General features: G+C 35.2%; 1 protein-coding gene across 1 annotated transcript in view; it reads right to left on the bottom strand.

Annotated features, from left to right (window-relative positions):
- The window catches only part of PCDH15 (protocadherin related 15), an 859,006-nt gene that overhangs the window by 570,101 nt on the left and 262,234 nt on the right, over nt 1–26,671 (bottom strand). The window contains exon 5 of the mRNA XM_051973865.1: nt 1,904–2,023. Coding sequence (XP_051829825.1) covers nt 1,904–2,023 — 120 coding nt within the window. The remainder of the gene's footprint in view (nt 1–1,903; nt 2,024–26,671) is intronic.

Raw genomic sequence — 26,671 nt, 5'->3', positions numbered from 1 at the left:
AAAACAAACAAACAAAAAAAAAAACTAATTGATATTATCCGATTATTTGGAAATGGAGAAGACATTCGTCTGTACATGGTATTGAAAGGACCATCAACTGTAGCATCTCAGGTTCTATTAGAACTTTTAAGTGCAATAGTATTCATCTGCCCTCTACAGAGCTGAGATGGCCATGTTAATAAAGTCTCAAAAAGTAGCCTGATTTTGATATGATTTGTCAAGATTTTGAGGGATTTTTTTTACTGACATTTTGATTGTCCTATAATTAATTTAATTCAATTAATTTCAGTTCAGAACAATTCAATTTAATTAGATAACAAAAAAATATTAAGCAACTTTATGTGCCATCCACTGTGGTAGGTACTGAGGAAACAAACAAACAAACAAAAAAAAAAGAAATTGATATCACTTCTCCTTTCAAGGACCTTCTATTCTATTGGAAAATTAATCCAGCCATACTTTTTTTTTTTTTTCCTGTAAATCCCCCACATGTGGAATACCTAATATGTTAGGGACACAGGTAGACAACAAACATTTAATCAGTTCTTATGGTGGGTCAGGTATTATGGTAAGCTTTATATTAATTTATATTATGTTACATTCCATTATATTACTAACATAATATGGTTTCAAGTAGAGCTCCTGGTTATCTCTCAACATTTTATCTACATATTGACTTTTTCAGTTATAATTATTTCCTTGCCCCATACAGAATTTACCCCATTACTCAAGCCTTCTGTTTCTATAAATTTTGCTAAATATATCAAAGCTATACACATTACCCTGTAGGGTCAAGATGTAGCCTTTTATTTAAAAATATATCTGTGTTAGTATTCCCTCTCCATTAAAAAGCTATTAGCACGGTGTTCAGATTTCTTGTGCTTTTGACTCATTGGGTATAACCAGAGGTGATGATTTCCACAATATTCCTGTTTTGCTGAACTTGATTTTTCTCTCCTCTAATTTGGACTGTTCCACTTCCATCTATAGGGATAGTAAAACAGAAACATTTTGTTTTGGAGTAAAAGATACAGAAGAATGATCTCAGGGTTCAGCAATGGCAGTGCCATAAGGCTAAATAAACCTTTGAAAAGTACCTTGGAATGTCCATTCTTCTTATTTTGAACAGGAATATTGATATAATAAGGCATGATGGGCTATTATAGTGCATAATGGATAGGATCTGAATTTAAAGGGAGGAGGAGATGGGTAAACCTCTTTAATCTAGATAGCCCCAGTTCTCTCATGTTGAAATGGGGATAATGATAGCACCGATCTCACAGGGCTGCTGTGAGGATCAAATGATATAATTTTTTTAAAAAGAATATTACAAGCCATAAAGCACTACTTAAATACTAGTTATTACTGTTATATTTTTCTTAGAAGTGTATAACTTTGATCAAAAAATACACATTCACACAATCTCAAACTTCTGAAGTTCCACACAGAGGAAAAAGTCGAATTTTTTGAATTAATTTTAATTGTAGTTAAATCATATTAAAATAAAAAACAAAGTAAGATTAATCATCATCAATGGATTAGAAAACTATTATTAGAATATCACAATAATAATAAATATACTCCCCCCTCCACAATATTGTATAATGGATAGAGAGCTAGGTAAAGTAGAACAGATGGATTCAAGTATGATCCCTGATACCTACTGATTATTTGACTTAGCATAAATCATTCAACCTCAGTGCCAACCCCCTTCCCCCAAACAACTCTTTAAGATTATATATTACAGAGATATATCTAATATGCATTGGTAAAAACAATTCACTTGAAATTATTGTTCTATTGAAGTCAGGGATCTAGTGACTAAATAAATAAATAAATAAATAACACATTTGGTCTTGATTCATCAGAATTAACTGACTGTCCCTTCAAAGCAGATACTTACCGGATCATCTGGATTGTACTGGATGACATATTCAATCTGTCCATTGGGACCATCGTCTATGTCTGTGGCTCCATTATCTCCAGAAAACCCTGTGAATATGGTGGTTCCTACTGGTGTCAGCTGAAAAGAAATGAAATAACAAAAAAAAAAAAAAAAAAAAAAGAATAAGACCTCAAAATTCCTTTCCCACACTGAGCCTGAATCATTTAGCCATAATCAGGACCGTGTGTAATCAATGTAGGCAGCTATTCCTGTAGTGTGATTAGAAGCATACCAAATGGCCTTCTTGGCCAACAATATCACTCAGGTGGGTTCAATATAGTCTCTGGCACTTGAAGCATCCCCTGGATTTAAGCTGTTGGCTACTAGTGGATAAATGGACATATGGCATTTCCTATTTCCACTTTAACCTGTTAGTACTTTGATAATTAGATGTACACATACATACATGCACATGAACACACACACAGTAAACTTCTCTATTAAATGACTTATTCATATGACAAGTTAATTTTCATTCATTGAATAGTTGTAAGCTCCTTTCTATTATAATCTATCAATCAATAAACCTTTAAGCAGCTACTATGTGCCAGGCACTTTGCTGATCAGTGGGGATACAAAAAGAGGCAAATGTCGGTCCTTATTCTCAAATATCTCATGGAGCAGGACAGTCTAGAAGGCTAATAGGGATAGGTATGAGTAAAAGAGTCTTATCTATATTATCCAATAATAAAGACAATTTCCTACATGCAAACCTCCCTGGGATGCCTCACAGTGTCACTGCAGTGAGTCTACGTTGATAAATGCTTTGTAGATAGAGCAAGAACTCTGAAAGAGCCCAACAAGCTTGAAAAACCAGCCACAGTGTAATGGTATCAAATTAGCCCAAGTGGGAGAGCCATTCTGTCTAACTCCATTGTCTTGATCCCCCAATTTAATTTAATCTTGTTTTTCTGGACATGAATAAATATCACCCAATTTTATAACCCATTTATACTTTGAATTTAGATGCCATTATTAAATCATCACAAAAGTGCCAATCTAGTTTTAAGAATTGAAAATTATCAGAAGATAATAAGATTATGCATCAAGTCAAGGTAAGTCAATATGCATCTATTGAGTGTCTACTAAGTATTCGGTATGGTGATATGTACAAGATACAAAGAAAGGAGAGAATAAAAAACCCAGTTTTTAAGGAGTTTATAGTCCAAATATAAATACATATAATTTTGACATTCAATAATTTTTTAAAAATAGCTTATTTTAAAAAAATAATTTGTTCTCAGAAAATTAATAAACATGCTGATGTCCTCCATTTCCTGTTAAAAAACAAAACAAAACAACTCTTTTGGTGCAGAGCCTATGAAAAGGAGGATTTCCAGAAATCAATATTCATACTCTAAATTGGTAGTAGTTTCCAAGTACCTACCATATCATATTTTTTTTTATCATTTGCAGCTGTGGCCCCTTCTTTGGAGGCACTTTCAGAAAGACTATTCAAAGAAAATTTTAATTTCTTCCCAAAAAATCTAAATAAATGACTTGCAGTCAAAGGTGGGCTTTTATTTTCTTTTGACAGAAAAGTCTTATTTTGTTACTGGTGTTTTAATTTAAAATGAAAGTAAACAAAAATCTGACAGTCTATGTAGGGTGTGTCTTAATAGATTTTTTTTTTTGTTAAAGCCTCTCTTATGTAAATATGAATACATCACTGGCTAGTCATCCATATCTTGGGCTTTTGATATTATTATTGCCTAGAAACCTAAAACTTTTTTTTATATAAAAGTAGGATTAGAAATATTAAATCATTTAAATTAAACCCCAGACTGTGTATTTTTCTATCTAGTCTATTTAAAAAAAAAAAAAAAAAGTAATTTTGTGAAACATGACAAAAGAAAAATCACCCTGAAAGCCTGGAATAAGACACCAAGCGATTGGATCCTTGCCAAACATCAGTCTGAAGTGACAATCTCCTCTGAATCCTGAAAAGTCTTATTATAATCTCTCTATTGTTGGGGTGTTTATTTTCAAAATTCCTTGACTCATTTCTATTGTCAGAATAATGTGGCTATTTGATGTCTTTTCTAATGAAACATGTTGTTTCATTTTCTTCTGTGAGGATAGAAAAAACCCGACAATTTATCTGTACTTTGTCCTCTACTTCTCCAAAGAAGTAATCTGAGGATTAGAAGTAATCTCTCTCTAGTGTTTTTTGCTTCTTGAGGGGAAATTGGCAATATCAAAATTGTTTTAGGCAGTTTGAATGTGATGAGTATTATGACATAGAAGAATTAAATCAGAAAGATCAATACAATAGGATGCTTCAACATAATTGTTTATTTTTTACACTGTGATTTAAATGCAGTCTCCCCCACTCTGTTATTTGAACTCTAATGATTTCTGATAAAATAATTTTCATCCTTGGCTTTTGGACTGCTACATCAGAGGATGGTAGCTCTGGCAGGTTGGAGTAGTCTGAAAAAATCTCAAATAAAGTTCTAGAAATAGCATGTGTTGGATTTATCACAAGTTGCTGGGTATAAATAGAGGGGATTATTTCCAGTAGTTTTTCCACTTGACAATTCATTCATTGGTCATGGTAACCTACAAGTCGGTTTATTGACCTACACCCTATCCCACCAGAATCAAAACCACTGGAGCTTTCTTCAACCATCTTGTATTTCTATATGTGGATATATGCATGTGCTGGCTCCATTGATTGACAGGCAGTTCCTTGAATAAACATGTACTTTTTGTTGTTTTTGTTGTTGGCATTTTGTTTTGTTTTGTTTTGTTTGTTTTTGTTTTTATATCCCCAGCATATTGCACAATGCCTGTAATTGCCTCATATTTATGTTGTATTTACCAATGGAACTTAATTTTACCCTCTCAGGGCTTAGCACTCTGAGAAAAATTGAATGTTTCTTTTCTTTGTCATCACCTTCAGCCCACAATAGCTATGTTTCTACAATAGCAAGTGATGACCAACCAGTAAGTTCATTTTAATGACAATGTTGATTATCTTTTACAAAGAAAGTTTTACTTCATGGATTTTTTTTTAGCTTTTTATTTTCAAAATGTATGGACAGATAATTTTCAGCATTCACCCTTGCAAAACCTTGTGTTCCAAATATTTTTCCTCCCTTCCCCTTGCCCCCTTAGACAGCAAGTAATCCAATATATGTTAAACATGTGCAATTCTTCTATACACATTTCCACATTTAGCTTGCTGCATAAAAAAAATCAGATCAAAATTACTTCATGGATCTTACAAGAACAAACATACAAACATTTTCCCTCTATACCTGCTGCCCATGTTCTCTTCTCTACTACCTTGGTCTCTGAGGGAGTGGGCTATAAATTTAACTCAGTTTCTACACAGTAATGGTTATAGAAAGTCGGTGTCCAGATGAAACACGACAGACACAAGATGAATCTTCCAGTCGTGCTTGAGTCCTGAAGGTGATTCCTTGTCCTCTAAGACATTCAGGCTGGCCTAGATCTGACTTACAGTTTCCTGCGATATACCAAAGTTTGTTGACTCTGCTATTTTTACTGGACAACATGGCCTACGTAATCATGGAAAACTCTTAGAAGCAAATGAGGCTGAATTGCCAAAGATTTGTGAAATTCCAACTGACAAGTCCATTGGACTGCTTCAATACCCAATCAAAAAATTTTTTCTTCTACACATGATCAACCAGTTGTAGTTATATAAGGTCCACAACTGTTCTAGCATCTCCAAGATGTTTTGCCTTATGTGAAATCAAGATCTTTTTGCATCATCTGCCTGGCATCTTTTACTTAAAGGTCCCATCTTGGCAAGTGGATAGAATACAGCATGTACCAGATGCCCATCTCATGACTATATGGCTGTGCTATTTCCCCTGGTCTAATGGATCGTCCTTGAGGGAAGGAAGAATTGCAGTGCTTAGTACTGGGAGGAAGTAGAAACTTAGTTAATGATACTAACTTGTCTTGCCTTAAAGGCAGGCATTCCCTCCTCCCTTCCTTCCTTCCTTCTTCCTTTCCTTCCTTCCTCTACTGCCTTGTACAGGGCTTACAAGTGTCTTGTATCTAGTCTGTATATGAATACATGTATATATTTATATACATATATGAACAGATATATACATATGTACACACAACATAAGTATACAGTGTGTATACATATGTGCACATATATGTGTTTGCATACACATGTGTGTTATGTGTGTAGTGTTATATATACATATACCAAAAAAGATAGTTGGTTTATATATTGATGTGTATGTGTATAAAGTATGGAATATATATATGTCATTGTATGTACCTTCTGTGTCCCCTGTATGAATGTAAGTTCTGTGAGGACAGGGACTATATTATTTTTGTCTAGATTTTATCTAGATAGTATCTTTGTGCTTGCATGTTTTTATGTATTTAGGTATGATCTTGTCTTGGCTAAGTGAGAATAAGTTAAGCTGGGGACGGCCTTGATAGAAACTTTGTTCTTGTCATCTCAGGTATTAATGTCAAAATACAGATTCTCTTTCCTAGAGAACAAAGAGATGCCATGGCGGGAAAGCGTCATGGATAATCACTGAAGACACCGCTTGCCCTTGTACATATTTCTTCCAAATTTAATTCAAAACAGAAGATATCTGCGGTTTCATTTACATAGAGACCCTTTCCATGGCAACAGATGCTTCTTTGCTCTGGATATTAGAGTTTCCATGTCTGAAAAATGAGCTTCCCTATAGCCAACCTGGTCTATAGCTTATGTACATTTAACTAGGTTGGACCTTGGGCAAAATACATGTTAGTAAGACCAATCAAAACTTAAACTACACTGACATATTCTTAATAGCTTATTCTGAACTGATGGCTCCTATTTATATTATAAGGAGACACAATTCAACATTTATTAAGCATCTAATATGTGCAAAACAGCAATCCGCAATGCTTGATACTAGGGGAAACACAAAGGTTAAATCAGAAATGATCTTTAACCCATATATAAATAGCCATATTTGAAGATAGAGAACCAAAAGTGAAGAAGTAACTGAGATGTAGAGAGACCACAATCAATGGCTTTTTAACATTCTGTTTCTAATGGTCTATAAGGGTGAGGAGGTCATATCTACACATACACACAGAATCCAAAATAGAATCTGTTAAATTGTCAGTAAAGCTCTGTTTCAAGGTTCAGTGATTCAAGTTGATTACATAATCATTTATTTAACACATTCAATGCAGCATTGGAAACAAAAGAGACGACCAAAAAGTCCAAGCCTTTCCAGGGGGGCTTGCATCCATTGTGGGAGATTCAATATTCACAGAAATGACCAAATACACAATAATATGAAGAAAAAGAAAATATAAAGAGGGAAAACAATGAGCAGGAACAGTTGCATGGAGTTTGAAACTTAAAAGAAGCAAAAGTTTCCAAGACACGGAAATAAAGGACAGTGATCCTGAGACAGAGTTTCTTTAAGGCTATGTACATGCTCAAGAATTGTTAGATGACATGTTCAGAGAACAATAATCCAGTTTGGTATAAACCTACAGGACCTGAAGAAAGATAATGTGAGCTCAGTGGGGAAAGTAAAACTGTGGGTAGATTATGAGGAGATTTTAATGCCAGGAGTTTGTTTGTTTTTCAAAGCAGTATCACTCTTATCTACTTCTTTACAATACAGACAGTAGTCAGGGAGTTAAGGTGGTCACAACACACTGCTAAGGAAGCAGTTCAAGATCATGGACTTGAAAGTTTGATAAGGGAACAATCCAACTCATCTTATTCTCTTTAGTCAATACAGAGGAAATTCTGAGCAAATGTTCTTAAATTCATGACATTGATTAGAAGGAGCCAGATGGGATTCTCTCTTCTAAAGGTAAAGTAAAATGAGAAAAACTTTACAAAGTCTTAAGAACTAGTCAATTAACAGAACTGTGTTCTGGATAAAGAACCATGGACTGAAGCCACAAGAGACTGAGTTCAAATCTCAGTTTGGACCTGATTTGTGAGTCTGGTAAATCATTTAGTTTCTCTAAGCCTCAGTTTCTCCATTTGTGAATGAAGTCTAAATCACCTTAAAAGTCTTTCCTATCTTTAGAACACTGAAATGTTTGAAATTTCATTTGGATTATATGAACCTCTCGGTCACCAGGGCCAAATAACCTCATACCTCCCAAGGCTCTGGTGCTTACAGAGGAAATACAAAAACAGAAACCCAATCAATAAAACTTTTTTTTTTTTTTTATTAAAAGGATATTTCACTTCACAGGCTCTGAAGTAAAGAAACAATTCTAGGTCTAGAGAACTGTTTTTTTTTTTTTTTTCAGTAAAAAGGAAATTAAATTGTAATTTGATGTAACAATAGGAGATTACATGGTACACAGGTGACTGTTTTAAACACAAGTTGAACTTGAATTACAGTGAGTAAACAATCTCAAAGTCTTATATCCTCCCTCTCTCTCTCTCTCTCTCTCTCTCTCTCTCTCTCTCTCCTCTCTCTCTCTCTCTCTCTCTCTCTCTCCTCTTCCCTCCCTCCCTCCTTCTGTCCGTCTCTCTTTCTTTATCCCCCATTCTCACTATATATATGATTGTGTATTTTCGTGTCTCCCTTCTTTCATCTTTCTTTCTGTCCAACTTTGTTTTTGTTTCTCTGTCTCTGTCTTTGTCTTTTCCTCTCCATGAATATGCCTTTTTGTGGTCTCTCTCCCTTGTTTTCTCTATCTCTCTCTGTCTGTCTCTATGTCTCTGTCTCTCTCAGAGAGAAATACATGCATTCCAAAGTCCAATGATTATTCATGGATTTCAATTTTGCAAACAGGATTTCATTATTTATTTCCCAAATGCTCTTTCTGCATATATTTATCTAGCAAATTATATGATAAAACAGAGTAATGGGAGTGAATGGGCATATATACATATAGCTTTAGGCTCACTACCCGCTGTTGGTTGACTATGAGACCATCTCCAAACTTGACTTCCTTCTGTTTGTTAAGTAACATCTAGAAATGCAATACTTCCAAACTGTGTACTCCCTGAGTCTTTGGCTCTGGCAGAGAGGAAAACTTAGTGTGTGTCAGGAACATTATTAACCCAGAGCAATCTGATGTTTAGAGAGGATAGATTAAAATATTACTAAAGTGATAAGTAACTCAATTGAAATTGTGGTGTTTTTCTTCTTTTTTAATATAATGGTTCTCTGGGGGAGAGCAGGTTTCTTGAGGAGGTTTTCTGGAGGCAGCCTTAGTTTTAGTTAAAAGTAATAATCACCTCAAAACGCAGCTAGGTGATAAAAGTTCAGATCTTTTATTGCTTCCTCCAAAATAGCCCAGTTAGTTTTTCTTAGAGGCCTATCTTTCTGCTTGGTCCCAAGAGCTCTTGCAGTTGTCCTTTGTCTCTGCTTTCTTCAGCCACTTATCACCTTGAAGGATTCCCTCTAAGGTGTGAACCAATAAGCATTGTATCAATTCCATTGAGTTAACACTAGGATTCTAACATCTCCCTTGAGTTATCACCTTGTTTCAAGTTGAGTTAAAACTAGGATTCTAACAGAAATAACCTTTATTAAGCATCTACTATCTTCAAGACACTGAAATAGGTATTAGAAACCCCAAAACCACAGGGAAGCTGTCCCTATTTTCAAGCAGCTTTATATTCCATTTGAAGTACATGTATACACTATACACATAAATATAAAATATAGGCAACATTATATTTTTATATTTAATATTTTTATTTCCACAATTAAAAATGTAAAACAATTTTTACACTTGTTTTTAAAATGTTAAGTTCTAAATTCTCTCCCTTGCTTCCTCCCTCACCCCCTTTAAGAAGGCATATGTGAAGTTATGAAAAAAAATTTCTATAAAAGTCATGTTGTGAAAGAAAATATAGCTCTCCCAAAATTTTTTTTCAAGAAAAATAAAGTACAAAAAAATAAAATTTTGTTGTTTGGAATTGTTATTTTCAAATGCTTTGCTCTGTGTTCAGACAAAATCAGTTCTTTCTCTGGATATGGATTACATTTTCATTATTAGATTTTCAGAACAGTCACACATTATTGTATTGCTGAGTATAGCCAAGTCATTCATAGTTGATCATCCCACAATATAACTATTACTTTTCTCACAGTACATTTCACTTTGTTTGAGTCATGGAGGGCTTGCCAGATTTTTCTGAGAGCATCTTGCTCATCATTTCCCATAGAACAATAATATCCCATCAAAATTACATACCATTAATTTATACTTTAATATATTTAACATGTATTGGTCATCCTGCCATCTAGGGGAGAGGGTGAGGAGAAGAAGGGGAAAAATTGGAACAAAAGGTTTGACAATTGCCAATGCTGTAAAATTACCCATGCATATAACTTGTAAATTAAAAGCTATTAAAATTAAAAATAAAATAAATCACATATCACAATTTATTCAGCCATTCCAATTGATGGGCATCCTTTCAATTTCTAATTCTTTTAGGCAAGATTTTATTGAAAATACAAAAAAGTGAAGAAAGGGAAGCTCTGCTGTTTAGAAGAAACAGGTCATCAAGAAAGGCTTCCATAATGGCACCTAAATCATGTTCTGAAATAACATTACAGAGATGGGGTGCTGCCTGATCAAAGGTAAAAGAGTGGGAGATGACATATTATGTCTGAGGAGCAATGGTCTGCAGTTATTAATAAGCTCATAGCACTGTTTGTAATTCCAGCACAGGTTTTAATCTGTAACCTTTGATACAATATATTCTTAGTGACTGGGAATGCATGGCAGCCACTGGATACAAAAGCACATTTCATGCACTGAATGCTCATTCTCTAATACTCTCCTGTCCTTGCGCTTGACATATAAAATGAAGAGGAAAATAAACATTATAACATGTTCAGAGAATAAATATGAAGCAACCTCAGATACCATTGGAAATCATTGAGGGAAATAATGTATTTTGATATTTTATAACATCATCGATTTAGCAACTGAGGGAAACTTAGATGTCATGGTATCCACCTCTCCTTGTTTTAAAGATGAAGAAACAGAGGCACATTAGCATCAAATGACTTGCCCAACATTCCCTGATTGAGTATCAGTAGCTGGATTTCTTATTAGTATTTTCTTCTTTAAATTCTAAAGACCAAGTTCATTTTGACTATTTTGAGGGGAAAAAAACACAAATCCAATCATTAAATGTTTAAAAAAGAAAAGAAAAACAGTATTTTCAAAGTAAAATGGACTCAGTGCAGTAGCAAGGGCAAAGAGTCAAATGATTTGGATTTGAATCATTGCCTGCTATTTACTCTATGTGTGAACTTAAATCAATCATGTCCAAATCAATTCTTTAGGGCTATTATTTTCCTTTGTAAAATGAGTGAGTTAAATTAGATGATTCTTCAAATCTCTTCTAGCTCAAAATCCTATAATCCTAAAAAAAAAAATCCATTCTATTTGGTGAATTTCCCTTTTCTCTCTCATTGGCAAGGAAGGAGGCTTTCTTGTGATATTTGCTTTTCAATCGAAAAGAACATATTCACTGGCTTTCTTCTGTCTCAGGACCTGCATGTGGCAAATATATTTAAATTGTTACCTGAAAGAATTGTTTTGTCCACAGAGGAAGTTGTGGAAAGGTAATGAGATGGGATATGAGTTTGACTTGTTGGAAGGTCAGGGCAAGGGGAGTAAGAAACTACTCTGAATTTCATATTTTGTTCTGGATATACACAAATTCTGTCTTGCTTGATTCCAATATTTCTTTTCTCTTTTCCTAGACACAAAAAAATATGACTCCAATTCCTAACCTGAGGTCAGCCAGATGACATAGCAGACTAGAATACTGAATCAGGAAGACATGAATTCAAAGCTGGCTGCTGACACTTATTAACTTTGTGATCCTGAGCAAGTCACTTTCCAGTGTTTACCTCAGTTTCCTTATCTGTAAAATGAGCTGCAGAGTAAATGGCAAACCACTCTAGGATCTTTGCCAAGAAAACTCAAAATGGAGGCACAAAATTGGACAAACCTGAAAAATGACTGTACAACAAATTCTTCCATTCCCATTCTCTACTCAACCTCTTGCAACTTATCTTTCACTCCCACTGAAACTGATTAATAGTTTCCTGATCACTACTAAATCCAAGGACTGAACTTCTTTGCAGCCTCCATAATTCTGGCCTGGACTTTAACCTCCTCTTCCTTCAATCACTACCATCTTTTTTTTTTCCTTCCCGTAGATGAAATTTGTTCTCTCGAGTGTCATAGATGATGTCTATAAAGGCCTCTTCTCTTTCCTCATCATCCTTGACCTTCTCATAACATTGCTTCTGTTGAACCCCCTTGTTCTGAATACTCTCTTCTCTCCACTCCCTAACTATCCTTCTCTGGCTCTGATTCTTTTATCTTGAAAAAGGACATTCCTTAGAATTTTGTCTTTGTCTTCCCTTTAATCTGTAAAGTTTTTTCACCTCTTACAGACCTAGGCAAACTCCAGAAGCATATAAGTTGCAAAATTATTGAGTTTTGCATCAGCCAAATACATTTCATTGGGGCAGGTCCCCTTAGCAATGAAATCAAAGGTCCACTCCAAAAAACAAATAAGAAAATGAATCAATAATTGCTGGTATTTAGATAAAGTTTTAAGGTTACTAAGTGCTTTAGAAATACTATCTCTTTTGACTCTTACAACAATCTTCTAAAAATGATGAATTTTTATGTTATCATTAGATATGTTACTATTAGAAATGTCACTTTATAAATGAGGAAATTGAGTCAACTGATGTGTTCATCACCCCATAGTCAGTTCGTGTCCAAGGAAATCATATCCAGATTTTCCTTGACTCCATGACCATTACGTAGACCCCATATCACATTTAAATTCTCTCTAGGAAAAAAAAAATATATGTCCTGACGACTTCAAATACCATATAGGAGATCATACCCATTTTAATTTCTTTATCTCTCCCCTTTCTGCTGGGTTTTCCTGCATTTTAAATTGACCTTGGGACATTTCTAGTAAGAGACTTTCTACCAAAACTTCAACCTCCAAATATGTTAACCGGAACTTTTGCCTTCCTACCAAAATCTTAGGACTTCACTATTTTGATCACTTGAATTACTGTTCAGCCATTCTCACACATCCCCAAACTTGGCTTTTTAAAAAAAATCTTCTGCAGAGGCAGCCATATTATTGTGGTTGCAGAACAAGGAAGACTCCAGTTCAAGTCCTATTTTTGGTATGTGCAGAATGGGAGCACAGACAATATGGCATTTGCTTCCTCCCAACATTAGAGCTATGAATCCGCTTGCCATAAATTAGGTAATTAACATATTTTCATTATTAATTAGGGATTAATTGATTTTAAATCCTCATTATCCACATTATGAAAATGATATTTTTCTCTTCCAATGTTTATGATTTCATTTTCATTTATTTTAATAATTTTTGACAATTTGTCCACATGAGAACAAATTGGTATTTTTTAAATAAATAAAATATTGAGTAAAAATGGGTGACAGTACCTAGCTTTATTTTGTTGTTACTGTCAGTTTTTTGGCTCTAGCTCTCAGAATAAATCCCCGTCATTAATGGCAGTTATGAAATGTCAATTACATGAGACATCAATGTAAATGCAAAACATTATCAAAGAGTTAAAAAAGGCTAACGAAAATCCTATTAGATGAAGATAAATCATTTTATTGATACCGAAACTTTTCAAAGGAGCTCATCAAAATCTTATAATTTCAGACTCAGAGTTGGAAGAAAACTTAGAGGTCACTTAGTTTAATCTTCCATCTCATAAAGGTCTTAATCTATAACATATCTGGTGGATAATCATCCATTCTTTGGCTGAAAAGCTTAAGAAATAGGAAACTCATTTCACAAGTCAGCTCATATAATTTTTTTGGCAGCAGTGATTGATAGAACATTGTGATTTTTACCTACCTAGCTATAATATGTATTTCTGCAATTTTTGTCCCTTGATCCTGCCTTGCCTCAACTCTGACTCTCATACTAGGGACTTTACTATCCATATTGATTCTCCCTCAATTGCCTCAACATCTCACTTTCATAATCTACTTAGTTGTTATGAGTATTAATCTCTCTCCATTCCCCATAACTACTTTTGATCTGCCGTAATCCAGTATTTCACTGTTTTTGGACATCAAAATCTTTTAATGATCCTAATTATTTTGTCATTTTCTCCTTCCTAATACATTATATCTCCTAAAAGTCTTCTTAATTTTCACTTGTGAACTCCAGGATCTCCTCCCCTTATTTCTTTTACAGGTCAAAAGCCCTGTAACATTTATACCTATCACACCCTTCATTATTATTTCCCTTGCAAAATTAATTAAACCCTGAACTGTCATCTACACAAAAATCCTTTTTTTCCTCTTGTCTTGTCATGTATCATGCCTTGATAAACAATACCCTTGGATTATTTCCTCCATCTACCTCTTTTTCTCTACTTACCCTGTTGGTGAACAGAGCTAGAAGAATCCTAAAACTGTAAGGATTTGGTTTACTGGAAATTTATTTTATATAATTTCAACTGGGTACTTAACTGTTTACAATGACTTTTACCACAGAGGCTATTAAAAACTTTTTCATTGATATCCAAATCTCCTCTGGCACTCTATCACCTAGCTAGTTATCCTTGGACCTCCCCTCAACAAAAATTGATGACAATAGACTCAGAACTCCTTGCTCTCCTCTCTTTTCTACCATCTCACATTATTTAATTATCTTTCCACAATCTTTCATCATTCATTCCTATCTATTATGAAAAGGTAGCCCTTCTCTTTTCTACAGTAAAATATTCCTTATCAAACTACTTTGCCCATGGTCCCTTGTCATTTCTACTGACTCCTTTTAATCTTTAATATGTTATGTCCTTCTATATTGCCTATAAATATACCTATCTCCACTATACTTAAAACAATTATTCTACAATCACTGCTAGCTATTATCCCATATCTCTTCATTACTTCTCAGTTAAATGCTTTGAGAAAAGCAAAACCACTGGAGAACTCTACTTCCTTTCTTTCCAATTGCTTATTAGTGTCTTCCAATATAGCATTAAATTTCATTGCTCAAATAAAACAGTTCGATCCAAAGTTACCAAAGATTCTTTAACTGCCAAAATGAATAACTATTTCTAAATTCTCACCCTCTGTGGCCTCCCAGCAACCTTTGAAACTACTGGTCATTTGATTCTCTTAGATATTCTCATTTCTCTATGTGTGTGTGGCCTTGCTCTCTCTTGGTATTTAACTGCCAGTATGTCTGCATCTTCTTCAGATCATATAAATTAACTGTGGCTATCCTATAAGCTTCTCTGCTGTCCTAGTTCTGTTCTCGTCTTTTTTCCCCTTCCTCACTTTTTCCCCATCTCCTTTTCTCTTCCTTTTTTACTTCTCTTCCCCTCAGCTTTCTTTCCCTTTCCTCTCCTTTTCTTCTCTCTCTATGTCTGTTTTTTTCTTCTTTCTCTTGCCCTTTCCCTCGCCTTCTTCCACTCCCTTTCGTTCCCTCTATGTTATGTCATCTTGTGATCTCAAAATCCAGTAGGTTCAACAATTACCTCCATAGAGATAATTCTTATAACTATAAATGGAGAATATCTCCTGATCTTTTATATCCCATCGTCAAATGAATATCTTTAAATAAGATGTTCAACAAATATCTCAAATTTCAACCCATTCCAAACAGTATTATTTCTATTTCTCCCTAAACTTTCCATTTGCCCCAACTTTGCTTTTACTATTAAGGGTACCACTAACCATCCAGACAAGCAGGTATAAGAGTTCAAATCCATATCTTCTTCTTTACACTTTCTTATCTCATATATCCAATCTGCTACTAATTTTTTGTCATTTCTCTCATATTATCCATTATATATGTCTCCTTTCCTCTATTCACATAGATGCTATTATAGTTCAGACTTTCATTGTCTGTCACCAGGACCATCACAATAATCTTCTGTTTAGTCACCCTACCTCAAGACTCTCCCTATTACAATCTATCCTTTTCTCAATCACCAAAGTGTTTTCCCCAAAACTCATCTCACCTACCTACTCAATAAATTCTAGCAGCTTCCTATGATCTCCATGACCAAATTTAAAATCATCTGCTTGGCATTTCAATCCCTTCAAAACTTGACTCCTTCCTAACTTTCTAGTTTTATTTTCTTTTTTTACCCTTTAGATTTCACATAATGAAAAGGATGTAAAAATTACATAAGATGTAAGAATTATAATGGGTCTACTATGTACCAGGCACTGTGCTAAGCACTTTACAAATATTACTTCATTGCAATTCAGACACTTTCTTTCCTGGTTTTCCTTTGAAACATGCTCTTTTTCTTCACTCTGTGCTCTTTCATTTGTGGTCCACCACGTCTTCAGTGTCTCCCACCTTCCTTCCATCGACTGTCTTCCTTTATGACCGAGTATAAATCTGAACTACTGCAGGAAGCCTTTCCTAAACTTCTCTTCAATCCCTCTCCACTGTTAGTACTTTTCCTTTTGAGATCATTTGCCATCGCCAAATATCTCTCTTGGAAACACTTATTTATAATCATGCCGTCTTCTCTATTAGGAGTGAATTCCTTGAGGAAGAGCCGTGTATTTTCTTTGTTTTATATCCTTAGTGCTTAGCAAAGGGTCTGGAAAACAGTCAACCATAATAAATATATATTGAATGACTGGCTGCCCATCAGAGGCAAAGAAAATATAGAAAGTCCCTTTTTAACCTAGGTATTTTCCAGAACTTGAAAGTATTTTCACTAAGTTCAGTTGAGAGTCTTCTTTCCATACAAAATAGACCCCACTCCTTCACTTATTCCTTGATGATATAATGTGCAAATTTTGATGTTTCATTTCTGAATAGCACATCATTTGCAAAGTCCCTTTCAAGATGCATCACCCATCGCTGAACACCCCGTTCAAGCGAGGTCTGACTTGCACAGTGCAATAAGGCTCCTACCTTTGGTTCACTTGGATACTTTCCTCCTAAGGGATACTATAGAATTTCTAATTTGTTTCCTTCACATTGCTGTCGCATGCTGAGCCTCTAGTCAGCTAGAACAGTGGTCCCTTTTTCATGTCAACTGCAGGAGAGCCAAAACCTTCCTTTTACTCTGACTCGTGTGATGTATTTTTAAATTTTTTTTGTTTTTACCTAAATGCCCGACTTTCTATTTATGTATATGAAAATTCATGGTTGTAGTTTCAACCCATCTTTCAAGCTGCTGGAATCTTTTTGAATCTACATTATGTTTCCCAACACTAGCTTTTTCTCGAAGCATATGTCATCTGCAAATTTGAAAAGCATGCCTTCTGTGTCTTTATACAAGATAAAAAATTTAGACTAAGACAGAGAACATCACCATCCTCCTAACAACCTCTCTCCTGGTTTGACACTAATCTCCATTTTTCAGCTCTCTTTGGATATTGTTCTTCAATCTGCTATAAATCTGTCTGAAGGCACTCAAAGCCATTTTGCATTCCTCTGTCTTGTTTACAAAATTACCATCATGAATTCTGTTGAATGGCTTGCTGAATAAAGATCCTTTCTGCACATGTAACTTTCCCAGAGTGCTAGTATAGTTTGGCAGAGACATGATTATGCTCAAAGTCTGGAAGACCTGAGTTCCATTTCAGCCTTTGACACGTCTTGACTTGATGACTCTCTATGTCATTTGAAACTTTGATTTGCAGAGAATATACTGACCTGCGTTGACAGACAAAATTCCCTATACAAATGACATCATAGGCTTTCCCCAAACCCAATATTTTCCCTCCAACATCTGTGAGTTTATGAACTCTCCCAAAATGTTCTTTCTCATCTCTAGATTCTGGCCTTTTTAAAGTCCAAGCTAAAAATCCCACCTTCTTCCTTTCCCAATCCTCCCTTAATACTAATGCCTTCTCTTTGCTGATTATTGCCAACTTATCCTGTCTAGATAACTTATTTCTATATAGTTGTTTTCATGTTATTTTTCCAAAGAAACCTTGAGCTTCTTTAGAGAAGGGACTGACTTGCTTTTCTTTATAATGCTCAACATAGCATATTACACACAGTAGATGCTTAATTAAATGTTAAATGATTCATTAAAAGAGGATATAAATTATAGAGACTCTTTCTTATTTCAGGAGGTACAATTAAATATTTTAAACAAAATGGCTGGGGTTCGTTTGTTGTGACTTGATTTTAGGCTTCCATGTTAGTTCCTATTGCCCATTGCTATTATTTTCCACATTAAATTTTTTTTTTCTTTTCCCTGAGGCAACTGGGGGTTAAGTGACTTGCCCAGGGTCACACAACCAGGCAATATTAAGTACCTGAGGCCACATTGAACTCAGGTCCTCTTGATTTTAGGGCTGGTGCTCTCTCTACTGCGCCCCTCCCATTGCTATTATTTTAAAATTTTCTCTATGGATCACAAATTACTTGTTGTTTAATAAGTCCATAATATAGGAACCAAAGGAACCTAAGTAGTTGCTTTTTAAGTGATTATCAATTTGAAATCAATAGAAGCTTCAAAATAAGAACCAATATCTATTTTCTCTCATTGTTTAATGTTTTAATATCTTCTCCATGAAGAAATATTATCATTTCTCTATTTTTATCTTCCCATATACTATTCAAAATGGTTCTGTGGTACCACTGGCGCTTCTCATGAAGACTTAGTGCATTGGGGGGAATTAGTCCTTTAGACTTCCTGCCATTCTCCTTAAAGGTCACTGCTGGGGTATTTTTTTTTTTCTAAAATATGCTGGTTCTCTGGGTGCAGGTTTCTTGGGGAGGTTTTCTGGAGGCAGCCTTAGTTTTAGTTCAGAGTAATAATCACTCCAAATGCAGCCAGGTGTTAAAAGTGCAAATCTTTTATTGTCTCCTTCAATATAGCCTGGTTAGTTTTCTTCGAGGCCTATCTCACTCCTTGGTTCCAAGATCTCTTCTTGCAGCTTGTCTTTTAGCTCTTCCAGCTTCTGCCTCCAGCTCAACTCTGACTCGTGGCTTCTCAATCTCCAACTGACGCTCCCCTCTCAATCTTTTTTTTTTTTTTTTTTTTTTTAATAACATTTTATTGACAGAGCCCAATGTCATGCCTGGGTAATTTTTTTTAACAACATTGTCCCTTGCACTCACTTCTGTTCCTACTTCTCCCCTCCCTCTCTTCACCCTCTCCCCCAGATGACAAGCAGTCCTATACAAATTAAATATTTCACAGTTTTTTATCCTAGATACAATATATGTGTGCAGAATTGAACAGTTCTTTTGTTGCACTAGGAGAATTGGATTGAGAAGGTATAAATAACCCATGAAGAAAAACAAAAATGCAAGCAATTTACATGCATTTCCCAGTGTTCTTTCTTTGGGTGTAGCTGCTTCTGTCCATCCTTGATCAATTGAAACTGAGTTAGATCTTCTCTTTGTGGAAGAAATCCACTTCCATCAGAATACATCCTCAAACAGTATCTTTGTTGAGGTATATAATGATCTCCTGGTTCTGCTTATTTCACTTAGCATCAGTTCATGTAAGTCTCTCCAGGCCTCTCTGTATTCATCCTGCTGGTCATTTCTTACAGAACAATAATATTCCATAACATTGATATACCACAATTTACTCAACCATTCTTCAATTAATGGGCATCCATTCATTTTCCAGCTTCTAGCCACTACAAACAGGTCCTTCTCAATCTTTTCAACTGAACTCACTCTGTCAATCTTCTAAACTACCTGACTGAGTGAAGCTCTAAGAGCTTCTCTTAAATGTGTGAACCCAAAGACTGATTCCTCCACTGAGAGAGTGGGATTATGGGTTTCTGACTTGTGAATCTCCTGAACTTGTGAACTAATGTGTGAGATAATGTGTGAATTCTCAAATGTGTAAACTCAAGCATTGTTTCTATCAATATTAGTGACTTAACCTTATAGGATTTTCTCTAATGTGTGAACCAACAAGCATTGTATCAATTCTGTTGAGTTAACACTAGGATTCTAACATCTTCTTTGAGTTATCACCTTGTTTCAAGTTCTGGCTCATAACACACTGCCACTTATTGAAACTAATCTTTTATTATATATCCTACTTCCTTTATACATTTTCCATCTTCCCTTTGCAGTCCAAAGACTAGAAATTCAATGTTGCAGCATAAAAACCTTAAGAATTCAACTGTCAAAAACCGACATCAGATGATGTTACCTACAATTAGAATTAATTCCTAGATCTTATTTTCAAAATGGAAGGCAGTGGACTGTTACACTTTGCTGATTCAACTTTATTTATGGAGAATTGATTGGAGTAATTATATTTTTATTTTTTATTTTTTTTGGCTGAGACAATTGGGGTTAAGTGACTTGCCCAGGGTCACACAGCTAGGGAATGTTAAGTGTTTGAGGTCACATTTGAACTCAGGTCCTCCTGACTTCAGAACTGGCACTCTATCCACTGTACCACCTAACTGCTCCATTATAATTTATTTTCATGACAATTTGGGACCTCTAGAATGAAAAGAGATAGAAACTAGATCTGCATTTTCATTTCTACAAGGAACTCTGGGATGGAGGAACTCTGCTAATATGGCTCAGGACATCTACAAGATCTATCTCTTAGCTGCCCAGAACAGAAAGAATTAAGAGCCTTTCCCAGAATCAGCCAATATGTGTCAGAAGCAGGATTCAAAATCATGTCATTCTATCCATTGTCCCATTCAGGACAAGCAAAAGAATATCTTCACTATATTCCCCCCTTCTCAGCAGAAATTTCATTCTAAGTTCTAGTATGGTCTTCCTTTTATGCCTTCCTTGGTCACCGTGTCTGCCATGATGTACATTGATAATTAGCAAGGCACAACAGACAGAATGCTGGACTTGGAAATAGGAAGTCTTAGATTCAAGTCTGCCCGCAACCATTACTAAAAGTGTGAACTAGGTTAGACACTTAACTTCTTTCATCATCTGTGATGCAAGGATGAAAACAATCTCTAACTCACAGGAGTGTTGTGAGGATCCCATAAGGCAATGATAAGTGATTTATGAACCATTGAATACTATATAAATGCCAACCATGTCCTTCTTTCTTCTTTTATTATTATTATTCTCCTCTCTTCCCTCTTGGAAAAAAGGTAGAGCTTTATATTCGAAATTCATGGGAAGCTTAAAATAGGAAATTGAAAGTCAAAAGCTGAAATGTAGAAATGGGAGTCAGGAGAGGGAGAGGAATCCCAGCCAAACAGCACCTCTTAGCAAGGCACAGAAAATTGTATTTCCTCAATCCTTAGATTATTGCTAATAATCATATCATTATCTGAGACAAAAATATTATAAATATAATCGCAGAAAGAGGATAGGGAAAAAGAAAAAGCATATCTAACTCTTCTATATCCATTTTGACCACCCACGGAATCTGTACTAAGAGGTGGATTTGAGGTGTGTTTCTTTGGAATATGAGATACAGATCCAAGAATGGGGTGGAAAGCTAGCCCATGGGTAATGACATTATTTAATTATGATAAGTAGACCCATCAATATGAACTTGGTTTTATTGACCTTAAAATGGTTGTTTTACTGCTTGAATTCTAAAAAAAAACAAACAAACAAACAAACAAACAAATAAAAACTCACTAACTAATTATCTTCAGAGCTCATTATCAGTAGACTTTTTGAAAGAAACTTAATCTGGTGAACTTTTTGTTTCATCTATCTAGATAAAGTAGGTAGCATTTAAGTTTACATCCCTCTAATAAGATCCCTTAACCCAGATGTCTCTCATCTATATTTCCCCAACAAATACTACACAGGGGCCTTTGGGTTTCAAAATCTCAGCTAAAATTTCATCTTCTGCAAGAACCCTTTCTTGGTCATCCTTCAATCTCAATGTCTTCCTCAGATTATCTCCAGCAATTTATTTTATATCTAACTTTTTTTTCTATATAGTTGTTAACATGTTATTCTCCCATTAGAGTGTGACCTAGAGAGGGAGGCCTTTGTTTTGGTTTATATGATGTATAATAAGAAGGCAAAACATATTCGTTGACTTGATTTGAACATAGTATGGATTTCAAAGGACTATGCCAACTGTTCACTAGTTATTTTTCATTCTTGCTATCCCTTCGGTTCAGATAAACTGCTTTTTGGTGTCATTTTTGCGTGCAGAAATAAAAACAAATTGGAAAGCATGAGTAACCTCCATCAGTATTCCAGAGATGAAAATTTCATTTCTCTTAGGTTCAAATACTATACCACCAATCCTCTAAATGAAAGGCAATATAAAAGATCGATGTCATCAGTCCCATTTTTTTTTTTTTATTCTCCCTTTGACTTTGGTAGCAAAGACCCAATGGCCATGATAAATTCTAATTAACAATCTAAAATGAAGGAATTGGGTGAGATAACCTCAAAGTCACCTAAGTCTCCGAGATCCCATTATCCTGTGAATTCCATAGACACATAACATTGAAAATGATGAAATTTTTGAAATTTTGTTTAAAAAAAAAAAAAAAGAACAAAAAGGTATCTAGCTGAGCTGAACACAATCAATATGTGGCACTGTGGTAGAATCTAGTCCATAGAGAAAAACCACAATCAAAGCAGAGAAAAGACACATATTTAAAATCCATCTTTTCTTTCTTTTAAAGCACTGTACAAGGAAATTTGATGTATTTTATGCTCATATTAAATGGTGATAGTATCTGGAAGTTGTAACATAATACAGTGCAAAGAGCTTTGGACTTATAGCCAGATGCCCTGTATTCATATTATGTAAAAGCATTTAAATGCTTGCTATGTATCAAGAACTAAAGTGAAATAATCTCTACCCTCAAAGAGCTTGCTATTGAGGAAGCAACACATAAATGGGAGAAAGATAAAGCCATTCACCCTGTCACAGAACTGATACTATTGATTCTTATACCCATTCTAGAAGTAGAGAATTAATACTAATTTGATAACTCTTCATAGATTCAAAGGGTGATAGATTTAGGGAAAAATGTCCAAGGCATGGGGACATAATAAAGCATAACTACCTGGTATCTCTTCAATATAATGGGCACACTTTCAATTACCACTTAGAGTTATCAAGACTATGGGCAGAGTTCTACAGCTACAGACATTTTTGCACATGGGAGTCCTTTTCCCTTATGATTTCCTTGGGATACAGACCCAGAAATGGCACTGCTGGGTCAAAGGGTATGCAGTTTTATAGCTCTTTGGTCATAGTTCCAGATTGTTCTCCACAATGGCTGGATCTATTCACAACTCCACCAACAATGCATCAGTGTCCCAGTTTTCCTACATCCCCCCAACATTTATCATTATCTTGTCCTGTCATCTTAGTGAATCTGAGAGTTATGAGGTGGTAGCTCAGAATTGTTTTTCTCTAATTTTTCTAATGAATTCTCTAATCAATAACTAATCAATAGTGATTTAGAGCATTTTTTTTCATATAATTATAAATGGCTCTCCTAGCACCTCTCTCCCTTTTCTTATTAGTGTTTTTTAGCCTATTCCACCCATTATCTTCTCTCAACATTTCTTCCCTTCTCTTAACTCTTCCCCCAGTGTTTCTTCCCTCCCTTCTGTCTTTTTTCTTTTCCTCTTTCTCCTTTTCTTTATAGGGTTAGCTAAATTTCTATACTCAACTGAATGATAAAGTTGTTTCCTTTTAGAGCCCATACTAATGAGCTCAAGATTTAGACAATGTTCATTCCCCTCCCTTCTTTCTCTAGATTGTAATTGGTCTTCTGCAGCTCTTCATGTGCACTAATTATCACATTATACCTCCATTTTTCCCTTTTTCCAGTACATACCTTTTCTCATCCTTTAATGTATTTTTCTTTGATGTTATCAAAGCAGAGTACATTCACAACCACATTGTTAGTCCATGTGATGTCCCCTTTTGGCTGACCCAGCAACAGATACAACTTGCCAGTTATAGATATTGTTTTCCCATCTAGGAATGCAGTTTATCCTTTAAATATATATATATATATATATATATATATATATATATATATATTATATATATATATATATATATATATAATATATATATATATATATATATTTCCTTGTTTATGTTTTTATGGTTCTCTTACAAACTGTATTTGTAGATTAAATTTTCTTTTTAGTTCTTTTTTTTTTTCAATATAAATGACAAAGAACTTTACTTCAGATCTCCTCCTCTGAAAGATGCTGCTGAGGCTTGCAGGGTAGTTAATTCTTGGGTCTAGCCCCAAATCCTTTGCGTTCTAGAATATGGTATTCTAGGTCCTCATATCCTTTATTGTAGAAACTGTCAGATCCAGGGCAATCCTGACTGTGGCTCCTTGATATTTGAATTGTTTTTATCTGGAAGTTACAGCATTTTGTCCTTGAGATTATGATTTTGAAGTTTCACAAGAATGTTCCTTGGGGTTTTCCTTGAGGGATCTCCTTCCAGAGTTGATCGATGGATTCTTTCAATATATATTTCCCCTCTGTTTTTAGAATATTGTGGCATTTTTCATTAATGACCTCATGGACAATGATATTCAAGCTCTTTTTTAAAAGTCATGGCCTTCAGGTAGATCAATAATTTTTAAATTGTCTTTTCTAGATATGTTTTCCAGATGGCTTGTTTTGCCAATGAGGTATTTCACATTTTCTTCCATTTGTTCTTTTTTTTTTTTAATTTTGTTTGATTGATTCTGTTACACAGAGTCATTAGCTTCCATTTGCACTGTTCTACTTTTTAACATGTGATTTTCTTCATTTGTTTTTGTATCTCTTTTTCCATTTGGTTTATTCTACTGTTAACGGGGTTGTTTACTTTAGACATTTTTTTTTTTTACTTCTTTTTCCAAACTGTTGACTCTCTCATACATACCTCTCATTTCTTTTTTTCATTTTTTTCTTCTATCTCTCTTATTTGCCTTTTGAAGTCTTTTTATGACCATTTCCAAGAAGCCTCTTTGAGCTTTATACCAATTTATCTCTCTCAGATTTTTTCTGTGAACATTTTGTACTTTTCTGAGTTTATGTTTTGTTTTGCCCTATCACCATAGTAGCTCTATAGTCAAGATTCTATGGTCAAGATTCTTTTCTGTTTCTTGCTCATTTTCTTTCCTTTTCTTTTGGTATTTCCTTTTTTTTTTTTTTTTTTTTTTTTTAACTTTTAAGGTGGAGCTCTACTCCTGTGGTACAGGGGACACTCCCCCAAGCTTCCTGTGCAACTCTGAGCCTTGGCTTTGAGTACAGAAGCCTCTTATGTTTGTAGTTTTGACTGTTCTGTTGAGGAAACAGCCTGGCTTCCCAAAGTTTGCCTTCTGAGTTGGGACTGAAAAACTGCCCCACTGACCTATTTTTCTATGGATCCAGGACTGAGGGTCTTAGTTGCTGATTTGCTTTGATTAAGAACCTCTCACTGGCTTTCCCAGAGTCTATCTGGCCTAGGCTGAACATTCTTTTCACCCCAGTGACAATGACATTTCTTGAAATTTTTCTTATCTATCTTGAGCTGGAGAGAGGTTTCCTTCCACCAGCTTCTAGTCAGAGGCCTAGTTTCATGTGTTTTTTGAGGAAAACTGGGAAAGCTCGAGCAGCTTCCTGACTTTACTCCACCATCTTGGCTCCACCCTCAGAATTGTGGCTCTTATGTTCTTCCTTATCAAAAGATTGCCTTAAATAATAGATGGCCTGGGATGTAAAGCTTTCTGGAGGATCTCAGGACCAGCCTTGGTCCTAGTGGAGGAGTAAAGGAGGCAGGAAAGCCACCAGGATGGTCAAAGATAGAAAGTCTTTATTTCCAGTCCTCTCAGCTCTTAATTACCTCAGAATGATTACATAATTATAGCACATTGAGCATGTGCCAACTAGAGAACCATTATAGCATCACATCACACTGAACAACCACTAACTATAAGCACCCTGCTATGGATGTGTAAATGCCTCTTACTGTAAGTATCCCCTGCTTTAAGTAGAACACAGGTGGTCACGCCCTCTTTGGCTTCTCAGGAAGGGAGGTGAGAACATCAAAGGGAGGTGGTTAATGGGCCAGAACTCCGTACTTGAGTCAAGGATTCTTACAATTTGCAACTCAGTGGAATTGATGAGACAATGGTGATTTAGCATGGTGATTAATAGTTATCTAAATTCAGTATGATGGATTTAATCTTATAAGAAATAATGGTTTCCTAGTGATATAATGATTGGCTTATATTCAGTATTCTGTAATGATGTAGTTGTAATAGAGTACATAAAATGGGGACAAACTCAGCCACAGAGAGAGAAGACTTGACCAGCCTCATGATGGCTCTTCTGCCTCCTGCATTCCTCCACTAAGACCAAGGCCCACCTGAAGGTCCCTTAGAAAGCTAGCCTGGCCCCAGGCAAAGGAGACAGACTGTGAAGGAGACAATAAAGGCTTTGGACTTCCCGAAGGCCCTCCAGAAAGCTTGTAAGAACATTACAAGTGGGGAGCCAAACCAGACATTGTCAATAGGTTCACTCTGGACTGAAGGGGCTTATCCCTTGCCCAGAGTTCCCCCACTATCTGTGGCTTTCTATATCTCCTACTTTCCTTTGTTTTAGTTGAAACAGATATACCTAATTCCATCAGCATGGGAGGTATTACACAAGCATGTAGTAATATGACACAGGCTAGTAGTGATGTAACAAAACAACATGAATCAATATAGTATTATAAAAGACTTCCATGCGTCCTAGAAGGAGGGTCCATAAATAACAATCACAGATACACCACCTTCAGCAGCCAAGAGGTAATCCAAAACCAATCTATTGTC

This window comes from Antechinus flavipes, chromosome 2 (genome assembly GCF_016432865.1).
Source record: "Antechinus flavipes isolate AdamAnt ecotype Samford, QLD, Australia chromosome 2, AdamAnt_v2, whole genome shotgun sequence".
Lineage (NCBI taxonomy): Eukaryota > Metazoa > Chordata > Mammalia > Dasyuromorphia > Dasyuridae > Antechinus > Antechinus flavipes.
This window is presented reverse-complemented; position numbering and strand designations above follow the sequence as displayed.